At 35.3% G+C, this 17,709-nt stretch overlaps 1 protein-coding gene across 1 annotated transcript; it reads right to left on the bottom strand.

The window, feature by feature from the left end:
• Positions 1-4,098: 4,098 nt before the first annotated feature.
• On the bottom strand, positions 4,099-5,489 carry LOC130873061 (ras-related protein Rab-1A-like). The gene has a single exon (XM_057767587.1). The coding sequence runs from the start codon at positions 5,303-5,305 to the stop codon at positions 4,688-4,690; it is 618 nt and encodes a 205-aa protein (XP_057623570.1). The 5' UTR covers positions 5,306-5,489; the 3' UTR covers positions 4,099-4,687.
• Positions 5,490-17,709: the final 12,220 nt, after the last annotated feature.

Raw genomic sequence — 17,709 nt, 5'->3', positions numbered from 1 at the left:
CTCATAGTAAAATGGGCTTCCTGATTTTGTGCAAAATATATGACAAAATTAACATACTATATTCTTGTCATATAAAATACTTTTAGTAGAAATAGAGTATTATATAATTAAAGCAAGCAGATATTTAATTATCAAGTACATATTTGCATAGTGATTACTTAATTTTTTTTATCCTAAAGATAAGAAATTATTTTTAAGCACAATTTTATTCTACCTTTAGAGTGAGTACATTGAAAATGCCATACAAATTTTACTAATAACTTGGAGTTTTGTAGCAATATAAAGGCATTTATTAGTATTGCATGAGCCAAATGTATATATATGAGTATCTTATTGAAGAGAACTCCACCAGCAATCTGTGTTCTTTTGGTAAACTAACTTTAATGAGAAAAGAAAAATCATCATTTTTCAATTGAAAAACAAAAACCTAAAATATAAATGAATCTTCATGAAAATAAAACCCTTTATGTTCATTAATTCTGACAGAAATTATTCAAGACACTTAAATAGCTATTATCTGATTGAGTCTGAAGGGAGCCCATGTGTGAGGAAGAGATGTTATTTTAAAATTATCACAATGAGCAGTTCATGCATGCCAAACTCAATGTATTGTGATTCTTATTTAAAATATTTAGGATGATTTTCTAATTTAATTTTTAATAAAAACTTTTTTCATATTCTTTCTCATCACCCTATATCTCAGGTCCTTTCTACCTCCCTACTCACCCAACTTCAAGTTTTTTCTCCCACTCCCTCTCAGTCTCAAAAATAAAACAAAGCAAAAAATAAGTAAAAATTTCAAAATAAAAAAAGGCCCCCAAATACATGAATTCCACTTTGTGTTGGACAGCATCTCCTGGGAATGGGTCCTGACCTGGACTGTGGTTGATACACCAAGGGACACTTTGTTGGAGGCAGAACTCATTTTCTCTTTTCCCAGCATACATAAATTGCAGCTAACCTCTTAATTGGGATGGGACTTTGTTTCCACATCCACCTCCAAGTGCCGGGATTTTGTCTGGACTGAGAGGTTCTCTGCTTACTGTTACAATTTCAGTGATATCTTTCTTTGTCTCAATCTTGTATGTATGGAAGATGAAGTTTTTTTTTAAAATCACCTAACAATTTTGCCTTTTACAATATTTCTGCTTCCTCTTCCACATTTAAGATCTCTATGCATTGAGGAGGGATTCAGTGAAGACAACCTATTTAGTGATGAGTGTGCTAAAGTCTCTCAGTCTCTGCATTGTCCAGTTGTATTTCTCTGTGTAATTACTACAAAAAGAAGAAAGAGGCTTTTCTGATGACGGCCGTGCAATGGACTGACCTATGGTTATAGCAATATTTCATTAGGAATCATTTTATTGATTTTGTGAATAGGTCTTACTATTATTATTTATATTTATATTTAGGACGTTAAGACTGCCTTTGTTTCTTGAAGATTTTTTTAAATTTAGGATTTAAAAAGATTGTAGATATAAACAGCCCTGCCTTTAAGATGCTCTTAAGGACTTAGAGACTCAAATCTGTAAAAAAGAATAACTTTTTAAATAAATTTTAAAAAGAGAGAGGGCTGTCTTTCACCATCTCAAACATTACCCAAACAAAACGGCAAACCCAAAATTCCTTCCTCACTACTTCCTGTACATTTCTCTATCCATCTTTCCAGAGTCCTTCTTCCTCTTTATGACTATTTCTGTCACGGAGTTGCTGACTCCTCTTCCTGGCCCAAGGTAGATTTTCTTTAATTAACACAGTCTCGGGTTTCAGAGTATGACTGAAAGACTTGCAACATTTTCCACTTATTGTCTAAATAAAAAGGAAAAGTTTGGACTCTAAGACAGTAAAACTATATACAATAAGAACAAGCATCAGTTAAAAATCACATTCAAAATATCTAGTCCATAAGTATTTGAAAAACAACAGAGAAAGTACTCTATTATCTGTCATACCTCATGAATCCAAAGTTTTATACTTGAATCACTTTCTATCATAACGTGTATTACCAATAAAAATTTCTTTTAGAGTTCAAAACATATTCTTAGATAAACACCTTAAGCTTTTATCTCTCTAAACCTTATAAATTTTACATCAGTGTGTAAGTTTCTTTTCTGAATTTGGTAGCAAAGAAAACAGTAAAACTATCTAGTCCTCAATACCCATCAAAGGTGGAATAAGGATTAAAATATTACCCCAGTAAACAGAAAGTACAGAGCAAACAAATTCCTGGCAAAATTCAGAAGTTTTTTTCTACGATCCCATGTCTCTCTATAGCTGTCATTCCTTTTTTCATTACCATTTAAAAATTTAAAGTTAATAAATGAAGAAGGATGCTTAAAAAAAATCTCACATTAACTGAGAATTGAGTATAATAGAGGGTTATTTTTTTAGGGGTAGACTCAAAGATTACAATCCTCTGCTGGACCGGGGAACAGCAACAAAATCCCACAGCCAGAAAAGAGGCTGGAGGCTTTACATTGGCACAAATAGTATAAGAGGCCACGCCCAAGTGGGCTGGTAACTTGAAGGCTACTGGCGGTAGGAATTGCTACAGCAAATAAAGCACTGTGTAATCTATCTCTGGAGGTCTTTATTGCTCCTTTCTGTTTATTAAGCATACCTTTTATAGTGCAATAGATCTTTCTCTGGGATTGTGTGCTGCACCTATAATATGCTTTATATTTAATATAAAGATTATTTTTCTAGAGACATATGCAGGAGCATTGTCAGCATTAATTTAAACAGGTATCCTCATAATAGCAATAACTTATAATAAATATGTAATTATAGTCAGCCTTTTGAGGACTTAAAGAAGTTGCTCATTGAAATCTTGAATATATACCTATGGTAGGAGGCATATACATTAATTTCACATACTCTGCAAAATGAAACATATTTCATTAAAATGCTAAATGAAATTGCTGAATTTCATTTCTTTGGGTACCTTTTGAGTTAATTCCTGCATATAATGGAGTTTGATTATACAAAGAACAAAGAGGGCATTTCCTTATAATTTCCTTGCCAAGTGATGGAAAAAATCTTTCTTCAAATCTTTGCCGTTAACATGGTGTTTCTTATGAAATTCTGAGGCTTATAGCACATTTTCTGTTAATAGCTGATCAGTTTCATCACTGCCTTGTGTTTTTAAATGGCCTGGCAGACTTGTATGAATGTGGTATTTGTTATATACAAAGGATGATTTCTATTTCTGATTATTGTTTGTAATTGAATCAATAACAAAGTTAATTCTGAATCATCTGGAATAAGTTTAGCAGTTTCAATACACAAAACAACTCTTTGTGCATATTAACAGTCTGTAACTACATTAAGAAGTTATGGGAAATCTAATAATATCGTGATAGGAGCATATAACTCTGATTTTGAACTGAATCATAAGGACTTTGGGGCACTTTTCTTATTTTTTTCTGACTTATAACCTGCATTTACTCATTTATTTCTAACAGTATATAACATAGGTGCTCCAGAAATTGGAACTTTTCTCACTATATGGCAGAGAATCCAAGTAGTGCTTTTCATAAACTGGTCTCTTTCTTTGGGGATATCTTTGCTAATCTCCTCCAGTCCCCAAATTTCTGCAAGCTCTTTACCAATGTTCATTAATTTCTGCCAATTATGCTGCAATTCCAATGTTACTAACACATACTGCAAATTATTTTTGTTCTATTTCTGCAAATTGATGAAGTTTCAATTTTCCTTTCAGAACTAATTCAGAACCCTATTCTACCTAGGTCTTTAATATTTTACTCCATTCTGTGCTAAAATATCCATTCTAAGATATTATCTTTCCTCTGAATAAGAATTCTTGTGGAATAATGAGAAGATAGATAACTAGAATGCAATTTAATTCTGGATCTAAGTGATCTATATAGGTGCATCCTGTAATTTCTTTTCTACCAGAGCCAATTCTCTCCTAGTCTCAACTGATAATGGACAGTTTAGCCCATAAAATAAAGAAATTTTGGACTCTTTGAATAGTCTCTTGGGCTATTTACTTCCTTATCACCTTGTAAGGTTTGAAATAATTTGCTTAATTCTTTTTTTTGTTTGTTTTTTTTTTACTTCCAATAAGTACAATATTTATTAAACATATCTTTAGTTTTGTTACATAGTGTGCAACAAATTACAATATTCTGCAGCCACAAATTATATGCAGAGTATGAAGAAACTATTGATCAGATAGTGTAATCTTTCCATTTATAACTCTACAAGGAAGAACTAGCAAATCAGATCTTACATAGAACATCTCACTAAACTTTATGCATGGAAATTTACAGACACTGGTTGTGCTGTTTGATACAAAATGGCTGAACTTCATCTTCAGAAGACTAAACCCAACATCTAAAACATGCCAATATAAACATCAAAACAAAATAAATTCTAACCAACCACGGGAAACAATCTGGTATCAGGAAAGCAACAAGGATTACACACATTATTTTATGAACCAGCACACAAAGGTTTAAAACAGTTCTGAAAATGAAGTTAGCTGTCTTGAGTCAAGGGAATAAAAAAAAAGTCAGTATTGACCATTTACAATCTCTGACCTTGTGGAAACGGTAAGAATCTGTTGTAGTGCAGCTACATACAGTACAATTCAAGCAATTTTGTTTTTCACTTGGGTTCAGATTGCGAATTCATTGCTGTGAGAAAAGGACGGAGGCAAATTTTAGCAGCAACCTCCACCTGACTGCTTGACTGGAGTGCTCTGGATTTTAACATTGGACTTCTCTGCACCACCAGCTGTTGCTCCAGGACCCATTCGCTTTTTAATCTCAGCGGCCATCGTCATGAAAGACTGTTCTACATTCTTTGCATTCTTAGCACTGGTTTCCAAAAATGGAATTCCAAGGGAATCGGCAAATTCCTTTGCTGTTGTGTAGTCTACTACTTTCTTTGTGGTCAGGTCACATTTGTTCCCTACCAACAACTTGTTGACATTTTCACTGGCATAGCGATCTATCTCCTGCAGCCACTGTTTAACATTATTAAAGGACTCCTGATCTGTCACATCATACACAACTATGATGCCATGGGCTCCTCTGTAGTAACTGGAGGTGATTGTTCGAAATCGTTCCTGGCCTGCTGTGTCCCATATCTGAAGTTTGATTGTTTTCCCGTCTAACTCTATAGTTCGTATCTTGAAATCCACACCAATTGTGCTGATATAGCTTTCCGTGTATGTATCATCTGCAAACCTAAGGAGGAGGCAAGACTTTCCAACTCCAGAATCGCCAATCAGAAGTAACTTGAATAAATAATCATATTCGGGATTCATGCTGGACATGTCACTGCAGCTGCCGCCGCCGCCACCGCCCTTGCTGACGCAGCCGCCGCCCCGACTCTCCGCGCCACGGGTTATGGAAGGGAAGGAGTGAGCTAAGCTGTTCCGGTAGAACAAACGTCCACCCCGCTCCGACCCTTGGAACACAATCAGCAGCCGCCGCCACTCAGTGATCGCTTCCACCCAAAATGGCTGCCCAATTTGCTTAATTCTTGAGTATTTAACTCAATCTTGGGTGATAGCCAGTTAATATCTAACAGAAAACTTTGAAAATCATTAAGAGTTTTTAATTGATTTCTCTTGACTCTACTTTCTGTGGTTGAATTTTCTGTAAACTTATATTTTATCCTAGGTAATTAATCTCTTCTTTCTCTTTTTTTTCAGGATCAATTTGTAATCCCCGACAAGGCAAAATTCTCTTCAATTCATAAACATTTTTCTAAGGTATCTGCATGTGAATCAACCAATAAGATAGCATCCATACAATGGTAAATTATTTATTGAAGAAGCTATTTATGAATTATTTCTAATGGCTATTTTACAAAATAGTGAAACAAGGAAGGACTGCCAAATTTTCCTTATGAAAAAGTTTTTCAGTGATACCTTTTAACAAACTGAGAATTATAGGTAGACACTGTGTAGGCTAATTTTTCTCTATCAAATTTTTGTAAAGTGATAGTAGTCTTTTAAATCAATCACTATAATAGGCCTTAGGTAATAAAGGAGGCAAGGGAATTCCACACTGTAAAGAACCCATTGACTGAATCACCTTATTTATGGCTCTAAAATGTTATCATTTTTTCATTTTCCAGATCCTTTTAATGACAAATACAGGAGAAATTCAAGAATAGGTCAATTCTTAAATTGTTGAGTATTTAGCTGCTCCAGTACCAACAGTTCTGGTGTCTATAAGTTTTCTGATCTCAGAGGACATTACTCTACCCACACAGGTTTGTCAGCTAGCCATTTTAAAGTTAGGGCTGTAGGCACCTTTGGAAGATCAGCAGCTGTTGTACTCTGCTTATGTACAAACTGAATGGTGTGTGACTATTGTTAATAAAACCTTTTGATATTTTTCTCAGAAGCCTTCTTTATTTCATAGCTTGTTTCTGAGATTGGTGGAATGCTAATCTGTGTTTTCCACTGCAGCAACAAATGGCATCCTCATAAAATCGTTGCTATTTTGTCACATATGTTTTCATTTCTCCATTTATCTTTCTGGTTCTATACACTTGTACTTCATTTTACTTGAGATAAAATTCTAATTCTCAGAAGATGAATACTTACCTCCTCAAGAGGCTGACAGGATTGCCAAGATTTCTTGAAATTTTTGATAAATCCGTACCTGTGTAGAATAAGCCTTCAAGTTCATTGCCATTTAATTGTATATTTAATATTGACCTCTGATAGTTTATAGCAGTTTGCCAAAATCTTTCCTGATTTTTATGTTTTATCTATTGAAGATGTTCTGTCCTTTATCACATCTAGGACAATGTTGTTAACAAAAGGCATTAAGTTTCTTAATTACTCTGTAAATGAGTTTATCTGATTCTGGCAGAGAATAATTTAACTAAATTTGATATTGGGGATTGAGAGACAATGTCCCCTAAGGTATTTTCCAATGACAGAGGGTCACCTTGCTGTCTCTTGTTGATCTGCATTCATTAGTCCAATACTGGTCCATGCCACACCTTTTCCATACTCTAGAAGGTTGAGAACTATCTGTTTAGACATCTCTAGAGAATACATTGTTTCTAGGAATGCCTTGTCAACAATTCCTTTTCAAATGTCCTTGCTTATAACAATGAAAACATCTCACTTTAAGGTTTTAAAAATTGCTTCTATCAAATTATCCAATATCAGCTATATTTCTAACCCATTTATCTATTGATGGTAATCTTGCCTTTAAAGGCCTAATAACCCCTTTGCCTTTTGAATTAGCTTTTTCAAACACCAATGATTCGATAAACGTTTGTCTGACTTCTGGATCTGATATAATTTTATTTATAGATGAAATCAATCTTTGCAAAAAACAAACGAACAAAAAAAACACTAAGGCTTCTTTGGGTCTTACACAGTTTTAGTAACTCAGTCCTCTTTCCTGATTCTTCAACCTTGTCCCAAGCACTTAAAGCTACATTACACAGGGCCAAGATGTGATCATCAAACTCAAACTGTCTTTACAAATCAGCATATTGGCTTCATCAATTCTCCTTCAAATATTAATACCTCTAGCTCTATTTCATTGTTCTGTGACGTCAGCTTCCTCTTTCTTCCTTGTTCCTTATTTTACCCGAGGACCAGCTTCCAATATTGCTGTGACTCAAGCTTTCCAGTCTTGGGGGAATAATTCTGATTAGAGTTGCCCATAGATTTAGCATCTGCTTTAAATAAGGTGAAAGTATACCATATGAAAAGACTGCTTCCTAAATTCCTCAAATCTAATATTTCTATAGGATTTCACTTAATTTGTTTTCTTCATAACCTAGAGGTGTTTATCATCTGCTAGTCATTCTTGTATATTAATTGGATAAGCTAAGATTGGTTTTCTATAACCTTGGGCTAGCTACCCCTCTTAAGTTTCAGCATGTAGAGGTACAGTGGTTTTTTTGTGTGTAAACTCCTCTGCCAGTGTCTTAGTATTTGTATTATTTTCATCAGTAAGTCTTTCTAAGGCTTGCATCTTATCAGTCATCTTTTCATATTTGGCACATTCTTACTGATAAAATGTAAATTACCAGACTAGTAGTGACTACAATTGGTATTATGTTAATTTTGTTAAGCCATTTATTCCTTCACTTACTGCTTTCATTTTCAAGTTATCCAAAGTAGCATTATACAGGGTCCTAACTCCCAGCAGTGTGATATTTCATATCCTTAATATGGGAAAGATTTTTCTGTTTAATACTATTTAACTCTTTCCTTAAGACCTTTCCAGTTATTTCACCAAATATGCTAACTTCTCAGTTTTTCCACAGCCGCAGGGACAGTGGCAGTGGCCAGCAGTGGTGGTGGCCAGCATGACCATTCTCTCTGTGTGGTCATGGCAGGCAGCGATGGTGCTGGCTGGCATGACCACTCTGTTTATGTGGTCAGGTCATGAGTTGGAGAACTAATGTTGTTTTTCTACTGAATCTCAGTCTTACAACTTTACTAATAAAGTTTCAGGAGTCAGATGGTGGGGTGAAAACCTGTTAGATTAGAGAGCTTGGGGATCTATCAGTTGAGCTTGTTCCTTAGCAAACATCCCAGAAAAAGGGCTCTTTTCCACCATCCCAAACCAATAAATAAAAAATAAAAAAATTACCAAACTCAAAAGTAGATCCTTGCTACTTCAGGTTTGTTTCTCTATCTGTTTTCCAGACTCCCTCTAACTTTCTATGATGACATCATGTCAAATAGCTGCTGGCTCCATTTCTTGATCTAAGGTAGAATTTATTTAATTAATGCAATCTTGGGGTTCATAGTATAATCAAATACCCTGCAACAAGGAAGCAGAGGAAGAATGGAGCAAAGTATCTTGGGTTTCTTGAGATAAACATTTTTGAGAGATTAGAGACATAAATCTTAACTCTTAGCTAACAGACTGCCAAACAGTTGTAAGCATGTAATTGTGAACATTTAACCATACTCCCAGGCTCCTGTGTTCTGAAACAAAGAAGCAGATAGTTTATTAAAAATTAAAGGAGCAAGAATGATGGCTCTTCAGTTTGGAGCATTTGTTACTTTGATTCCTACCACCCGCCTCAAGGGCCTCACAACTACCAAAGCATCCTGCACAATAATCTCTTCTGGACTTCATGTTTTAACCCATGTGCCATACACAGACATGCACATTTACATACACACAAAAAAGTAAATCATTGTTTTAGCATTCTGATGAGTAAGGAAATGGGTATGGAATTCAAAAGATAATCCAGCAGTCTTTGCAGCCAAGAGAGTTATGATACCAATGAGTTGTAGCCATAATGCTCTGCTGTCTCCTGCGTTTGAGTACCATGGACTTTCTCTCACATGTTTTGTTCTTTACATGTAGCACTTGTTTGGAAACATCTAGTTTTTGCCCTTGTTTGTTTGTTTGGTTGGTTGGCTTGTTGGTTGGTTGGTTTAGGGTTTTTTGTTTGGTTGGTTTTTTTTTTTTTTTGCATTAATATTGATGCATCTGGAATAGTCTTTTCTGTTAAAATTTCCTGACTCAGTTTTATAATAAATCTAAATTCTATTCCCAAAAATAACTTCATAGTTCAGTGGTAGATATTTCCACTTTGAAATGTTTTTAAAAAGATTATTTTAAGCTTTTAACTTTTTAATAATATAGGCATGTAATTATTGTTTATAATTACAGATAAATTATCAAAGGAAGCAAACTTACAAAATATTGTAAAATGCTTACATCTCAAGAAAATATTTTCAATTAATAGAAACTTTTTTCTCAAATCATTTGTTTCATGTGGGTTTTTAAACTCTCTCTTTCACAACACAGAGATACATTAAATTTCTGGTTTCAATATCAGTTTTCTGTTAATATAAATATTAATAGATATCATCAAAATACTGAATAAATATAGGGTACTTAAATTTGTATACAAATACCAACACAGTTTCAACTAGTTTTTACTACTTTGGTATAAGATAATTAGGATCCTCCTGTGTAGTTAGAGAAATTTCACCTTATTTGGTATTTCATAAAAATAGTCAAGGTTTCTCCATATTCTAAATGTCTTGTATAGTGACATTAATGGCATGTAATTATGTATGATATGCATTTCTATCTTGGACTTCTTTGATGGAATATATAACTTATTAAAATGAAACTGTGAAGTAAACCTTATATATAATCTTTGTGCCTGTTTCCAGTACAGTTTCTGCCATGAGCATTTTACAAAGTCATTTAATTTTCATGTTATGCATCTCTTGTGTTAGTAGCTTAGAAAGAACATTTCATGATGCATTGGTATGTGAAAAAATGCCTGAAAATAAATTGAGATGCATTAAAAATATCTGGATAGTCATACAGCTCCACAATATACCTCCCACTCAGTTTCTTTAGACCATCAATAATAGCCTCTAGCATCTGTCAACAGCACACAATGGCAACACATCTGACGTAATTCTTGCTGTTTTGAAGGTCATTAAGGCTGGATACCATCACCATAATCAGCATCTGGTATATCTTAGTTGATGTTCTATTACTGTGAATAGGCATCCTGACCAAGGCGATTCATATAAAAGAAAGCATTTAACTCAGGGCTTACTAAGAGTTTTAGAAGGTTGATCTATGAACATCACGGTGGAAAGCAGGCAGGCATAGAAGTAGAGCAGTAGCGGAGAGTTTTGCTCCTTGATTTGCAGGCAGCAAGCAGAGAGAGTGAGCAAAGAATCCACAAGAACTCAGGAATAAACATACTTATTTCAGATAAAATAAACAAACCATAAGTTGTCAATAGCACGTAGTGGACTATGTAAAGACAAAATGGAAAATTCTGTAAGCCAAATACAATGACTCTAAATAATTCAAAACTTGGATTTAAACAACAAAAATGAAGACTGAGTGCATCAACACTAAACAGGGCTGTAGCAACCACTCTGTGACTAAGAACATCAGACTCTTGCAGAGGACCAAGTTTCAGTTCCCAGAATTCTCATGGCAGTTCACAACAGTAACTTCAGTTACAAGGGATCCTACACCCTCTTCGGGCTTTCAACAGATAATTCTCACAAGTGGTGCAAATACATACATGCAAGAAAACCCACAAATACATAAAATAAAAATACTAATAGGAAATAACAAAGTAGTACTAGTAAGATTGTGTGTAACAATCAAGACTTAATCTAGACCCTTATATCTTACATGCTATAACTATCCATTCTTTCAATTCCATCAAAGACTCTAGAAGGATATAATATTACCTAAGTAAAGAGGAAGTGAATTGTAAGCCACTTCCAAAATTCTAAAGTTGAAAGAGACTGCTTGTTCAGTCACCCAAAGTTTTTCTGTAAAGTTGGGGCATCCATCTTGAGCCTACAGGCTATAGTATCCCATGGACTTTTACATGAAACAGGAAATTTCTAAGACAGTTTTGCTTATATTGGCAGTTTATTAGTCACTTTCTTCTGTGTCCTGCAGAATGGCTGGCACACTCTTTCATGAAGGAGTCCAAAGGATCATCTCACCTTTAGGCAAGTTCAGCAGTCATTTCTCTGTGAGTCCTCCATATCCAGTTCATACAGCATAGCATCAAGTAGTCCAGGCAAGTGCAATGTTTTGCCTAAATGGCTAACAAACTCAAAGAAGAGCCTCTTTGATACCTATCATCCCCTTGAAGTAGATTGGTGCTGCCAGAAGGAGATGTGTCATGAAAAGTAAGTTATTAAACATTTAAATGTCATATTCTTTAGTCTTTGAAAGGTTTGAAGAATGCCTATTCATCTGAAATACATTTCTGTACATCTAGAAAATTTAACTAAAATGACTACAAGCTTGATTATAGATGATTATCTAGTAATCTGTATTTCTTAATTATACATTACATTTTTAAATGAGCTGGGCAAACACAATACCTTAACCAAGATTATAAATACATATACATAGTATAACAAAATTTACCTTAAGTTTGTATCAATAAACAAGGATACATACCAATGCAAATATCTATAGCATACCCCCTTTAAATGTAAGCAAACATTAATAGATAATATTTGGGAATATTGGCATAGTTCTCTCCAAACTGATTTCTGCTTTTTGTTGGACAAAGTAATTTTGCAGACGCATGTAGACTATGATTGCTGCTTTAGTCTCTGTGAGTTCCTATAAGCCCTGCCCTATTGAGTGTGTGGTCTGTGTTTTCCTGGTGTCCTATATCCCTCTAGCTCTCAAAATCCTCCCTCCCTCTCTCCTATGTGATCCCTAAGCTCTGTCTAATGTTTGAGTGTAAGTCTCTGCATCTGTTCCCTGATGGGAAGGCTGCTGGAGGAACTTTTTCTGATGACAACTGGACTACCCACCAACCTATAAGTATAGCAGAATATTTTTAGGAATCATTTCACTCAGTTTTTTATTTTCCAATCCTGTTTGATTCTCTTCTTGCTCTTTCCTGTTTCTAGTTCCTAGTCATCCAGGCAGGGTTTGGCATGGGTTCCCTCTCCTGGCTTAGGCCTCAGCTTAGAACAGTCATTTTTTTGGCAACTCTCACAAGCTCTGAGCCACTATTATTCCACACATCTTGCAGGCAGTACAGGTGGTGGGTAGAAGATTTTGTGTCTGAATTGGTGTCTGGTCTCACCACTGAAAGCCTAGCTAACTTAAGGAAGATGCCTGGTACAGGACCCATATCCATATACTCCACTACTAGGAGTCCTCACTAAGGTTACCCTCATAGATAGAAGAAAATTTCCACTGCACTAGGTCTCCACATAGCCCCTAAATGTCTACCTATTCCTGTTCTCTCTTCCTACTCTCTCCTCTGACTCTTCTGAACCTGATCCCCTCTGTTCCCATTCCCATCTGCCCCAAGAAAGTACTTGCCAGTTGCCTTACCACTGAGCTGTATTCCCAACTCTAGTTCATTAGTTGTATTTTTATGAGTTGAAAAAGACATCCATGTACTTATTATAAATAAAAAAGAAATGAATCAAGATGAATTGACTTATAGCAAGTCGTAAGTCGTGGTATAACCTATACTAAATAACATGACTTTTGTTATCTCTAGTTCTCACTCTAATATAAATGTTTTGAATTCTGAAATACAATGTTTTCTAGTCTTTACAAGAAATTTCTAACTTTAAAAACATCTGCATTACTTTTACGAAATGCATAAAACTGTCTTTAGACTGATACCATTCCATTAACAAAATGTCCTTCTTAAATAGCACAGTGTCCTGCATAATCTCAATAAAGTTTCATTTAGGGCAACTATAAAAAAGATAGATATTATATGGAACAAAATTTCAGACTACAAAATGACTCAAGAACAAATTTTATCTGGAATATCCATTAAATTTGGTACCTGAGATTGCAAACGATGCTGAGAATTACGGATTGCAGATCCAACAAGATGTCATCTAAACCAGGAGAGCAAAAATTAAATGGTATTTGCATAACATTTACTTTAGAGTTACTATGTACTTTTTCAAATTTAAATGTTTCCTCTTAACAAGTTAAGCTAAAGATATGAAAATTTATAAATTGTTCTTTAACTGCCAGTTTTTAAAACTAAACTAAGACATTTTATCCACTGCTCATATATTAGTGAAATCTCCATATTTTTCATTCGTAATGAGTCAAATTAACTCCATCATAATTTTACACATTTAGAACACAAATATAAGGAGGGGAAGTCAAGGAAGATAACCTTTGTTCATATCACACATGCATTAAAAATAAGATCCCACAGACTAAGTGGTTTTCAAATATAACAAAAGCTAATATAAGTTTTGCATGAAATTTCAAATGTACGTAGTGAATAGAATGGGGGAAATCTATGGGTCTTCATCTCATAGATGGAAGCTGATTTGATAATAAAAGACATTCTTTTTGATATTTTTATTTTTCCATTCAAAAATTCCCACTTCCTCCCCTCATTCCATTCCCTTCCCGCTCCCCCCCTCCCCTCTCACCCTTCTCCCTCCTCCTCCAGTCTTAAGAGAGGATAGGGTACCCTGCCCTGTGGGAAGTCCAAGGTCCTTCCCCCTCCATCCAGGCATAGGAAGGTGTGCATCCAAATAGACTAGGGTCTTAAAAAGCCAGTTCATGCAGTAGAAACAAGTACCAGTGCCATTATCAATGGCTTCTCAGTCAGCCCCCATTGTCAACCACATTCAGAGAGTCCGGTTTGATCACATGTTAGTTCAGCCCCTGCTTGATTTGGTGGGCTCCCATTAGATGGGGCACACTATCTTAGTGGGTGGATCTCGCATTCCTGACTTCCTTGCTCATCTTCCCCGTCCTTCTGCTCTTCAACTGGACCTGGGAGCTCAGGCCAGGGCTCCAATGGGGGTCTCTGTCTCTATCTCCATCCATTGCCAGACGAAGGTTCCATGGTGTATGCAAGATATTCATCAGTGTGACTATGGAACAAGGCCAGTTCACGCACTCTATCGTCTGCTGTCCAAGGACCCAGCAAGGGACATCCCCATGGACACCTGGGATCCCCTCTAGAGCCAAATCTCTTGCTAACTCTAAAATGGTTCCCTTAATGAAGATATCTTCTTCCCTGCTCCTATATTTGCCCTTCCTCCATCTCAAACCTCCCACTCCCCCAAGCTCTCCGCAATCCTTCCCTTCTCCCTTCTCTCTTCCCCTCTCCCCTTCCTCCCACCCCACCCCCATGCTCCCAACTTTTGCCCGGCAATCTTGTCTGCTTCCAATTTCCATAAGGATCTATAAAATTCTAAGTAATCCAATTAAAAATTGGGGTACTGAACTGAACAGAGAATTCTCAAAAGAAGTTCAAATGGCCAAAATATACTTAAGGTCATGTTCAACTTCCTTAGCAATCAGGAAAATGCAAATCAAAACAACTTTGAGATACCATCTTACACCTGTCAGAATGGTTAAAACCAAAAATACCAATGATAGTCTTACGCTGGAGAGGATGTGGAGTAAGGAGAATGCTCATCCATTCCTGGTGAATATAAACACATTCTTCCAGAAAATGTCAATGTGTGTTAGAAAGCTAGCTAACATGTAACAAGGGACTGATATAATAACTTGGATCTTTAATAATCTGAAAACGATTGAGAAAGTAGTTACACAAAGAAGAGAGCCTTGGAACCTGAACATAAAACCAGTATGAATGCTGAAATGACATTTCCCTTTTTGCTTGTTCATTTTTGTTTTGAGTTTCCTCTCAGCATAATCTCCTTACTAGTACCATGTCCCAGAAATTGCATTTGCTATAGTGCTCGTGAGTCTTGCAAACAGAAAGCAACAGAGGTGTTATGCTTTGGTCAAAGAGTGGTGGTATCATCTTGGGTCACCTCAAAGCAGAAAAGAAGGTAGAATATTTTCTGTTCAGTTTTTTGTTGTTGTTTTTGTCTTTTGGTGTTATGGGGTTTTTTCTTTTTTCATTTTTATTTTTTCTTAAAGACAAGATATTTGTGAAACTAAATTTGCATTTCACAGTTGTCGTGGGAGCTGAGAGTATTTAATTTTTTCAAAACAACTTCACATATAAGAATTTCAAAAAAGTGTAAAAATACAATTTGAACTTTAGAGTGAAGTTAAACATTGCAAGGAACTGTACTGAACTTCCAAGGGTTCTTTCCAGGGATTATTGAATATTTGAGGAAAGGAGTGATTGTATCTTTCAGACATGATGTTCCCAATAATGTTGCAACTCAGGCCAACTCGAGTCTGTTATCGTTCCAGTTTTTGAGGGAATATATTATGTCCATCATGCCAGTAAGAAGAAATTGTCATTATTTTAGGATTAGATAATTGTCTAATAAATAAACTTAAGTATTTCTTTTTTTAATATAAACAAACAATTCATGGGAAACTGATAACAGCAGAAGCAAAGAATAAGACAGAAAACTCTCTGGCTTGTAAAATAGATTGTTACAAATTTAAAAATAATAAGGTTGCAGCACTTTAAAGACTTTGTAGAGTGGCATGACTATAATTCTAATGGTAGAAATTATGAGACATGGTTTACAAAAGCATTTATGGACTACTTACCTGGAGAAATAAACTCACAGGCTAACATAGGCAAAGGAATGTGGTCATCATGGCATCTCTTAACATGGTTTTATAGCTTCCAACAAAATTATAATTTCACATGTAGCTTCTACTGTTACTCCACCAGCTAATTAAACCAAATGATGTTATTTTTTCCAAATATAAATTTATTTGAAGGAAACACTTGTCTGAGATATCAACAGACACAAGATATTATGGGGTTTTCTAGACCATAAATTGTAAAAGCAATAGGAAGTATTCATGTTATTTAGAATTCAATTTGGTGCAAAAAAAGCCTTTATTTGAAGCATCACTTTCATAATTGCAACATTAGTAAACTGACACGTCTAATTACATCTCCAATTATGTGTCTAAATTTTTATTTAGGTTTTTAATGGCTACTTTAATGGCTACTTTTAATTATTATCCCTCAGACTACCCCTAAAGAAATCATTATGGAAAAGTGCTAATATGGCTTTCAAATAAATAGCCTCAAAATATACAAGTTGTTAGCTCTGAAAAATTGTAGGAAAAAAAATCCTTAAATTAAAATTGATCCTCTTAGTCAGTTGTGGTGGTGCACACCTTTGATCCCAGCATTTGGGAGGCAGAAGTAGGAGGATATCTGTGAGTTCCATGCCAGCGTAGCCTACAGAGTGAAGTCCAGAACAGCCATGGCTCTCACATAGAGACACCCTGTCTCAAAATAAACTGATAGATGATAGATAGATAGATAGATAGATAGATAGATAGATAGATAGATAGATAGATGATAGATAGATAGATAGATAGATAGATAGATAGATAGATAGATAGATAGATAGATAGATCATACACACACACACATATACTGATTCTCTTAACAATCACAATCACAATTCCCTTCATTCTCTTAATATATTCTCTATGATGTATGAGTGTGATGTTAAGCAATTACACAATGTTTCATGGTCAGAAACTAAAATGTTCCATATATTAAACACTAAGTTTGTATGACTTCACTATCCCGTCTTTGGGCAACCTCTTCTTTACTTTTGTCTCCATGATTTTAACTATTCTAGATATTTGTGCAAATCAGATTAGATCTGTCCCTCTGTGTTAGCTTTATTTCATCTAACAAGCTTTTTGAAGTTAATCTGTGTTAATAGCATAATGAAATTTGTATGTTGGATGTCCTACAAATGTGTTTGGGAGATGTGATACCTACTGCTGGTCAACTTTCTATTGCTGTGTCAAGATACCACAAAAATAATTTAGTAAGAAAGATTTACTCTCAGTAGTGATTTCAGACATTTTTGACTGTCATTGGAAAGCTCTATGTTCAGGCCTATGGAATGCCAAATGTCACAGGAAAAAATGTTGTTGCAGAGCAAGGAAACAGAGAGGAAGAAAAGAAAGCAGAGACCAGAGTTCAATAAACCCTTTATGGACATTACCGGAATGAATTCACTTGCTTCCACAGCTGCCCAGTAACAGCATGGGAAGCAGTCAAGTCTTCAGGACTTTGCTTTGGGACATAATAAGATGCAAATATTTACAGACCTAGTGAATAGGGCTGTTGAAATTAGGGTCATGTCCCAAGAACAAATTGTTATATCCTAATTTCTTTTTTCCTGTAAAATAATACTTTTTGTACACTGTGAATATGCATTACTCTCATTGGTTTAATAAAGAGCTTACTGGCCAATAGTCAGACAGTAATAGATTAGGTGGGAGAGCCTAACAGAGA

This window comes from Chionomys nivalis, chromosome 4 (genome assembly GCF_950005125.1).
Source record: "Chionomys nivalis chromosome 4, mChiNiv1.1, whole genome shotgun sequence".
NCBI lineage: Eukaryota > Metazoa > Chordata > Mammalia > Rodentia > Cricetidae > Chionomys > Chionomys nivalis.
This window is presented reverse-complemented; position numbering and strand designations above follow the sequence as displayed.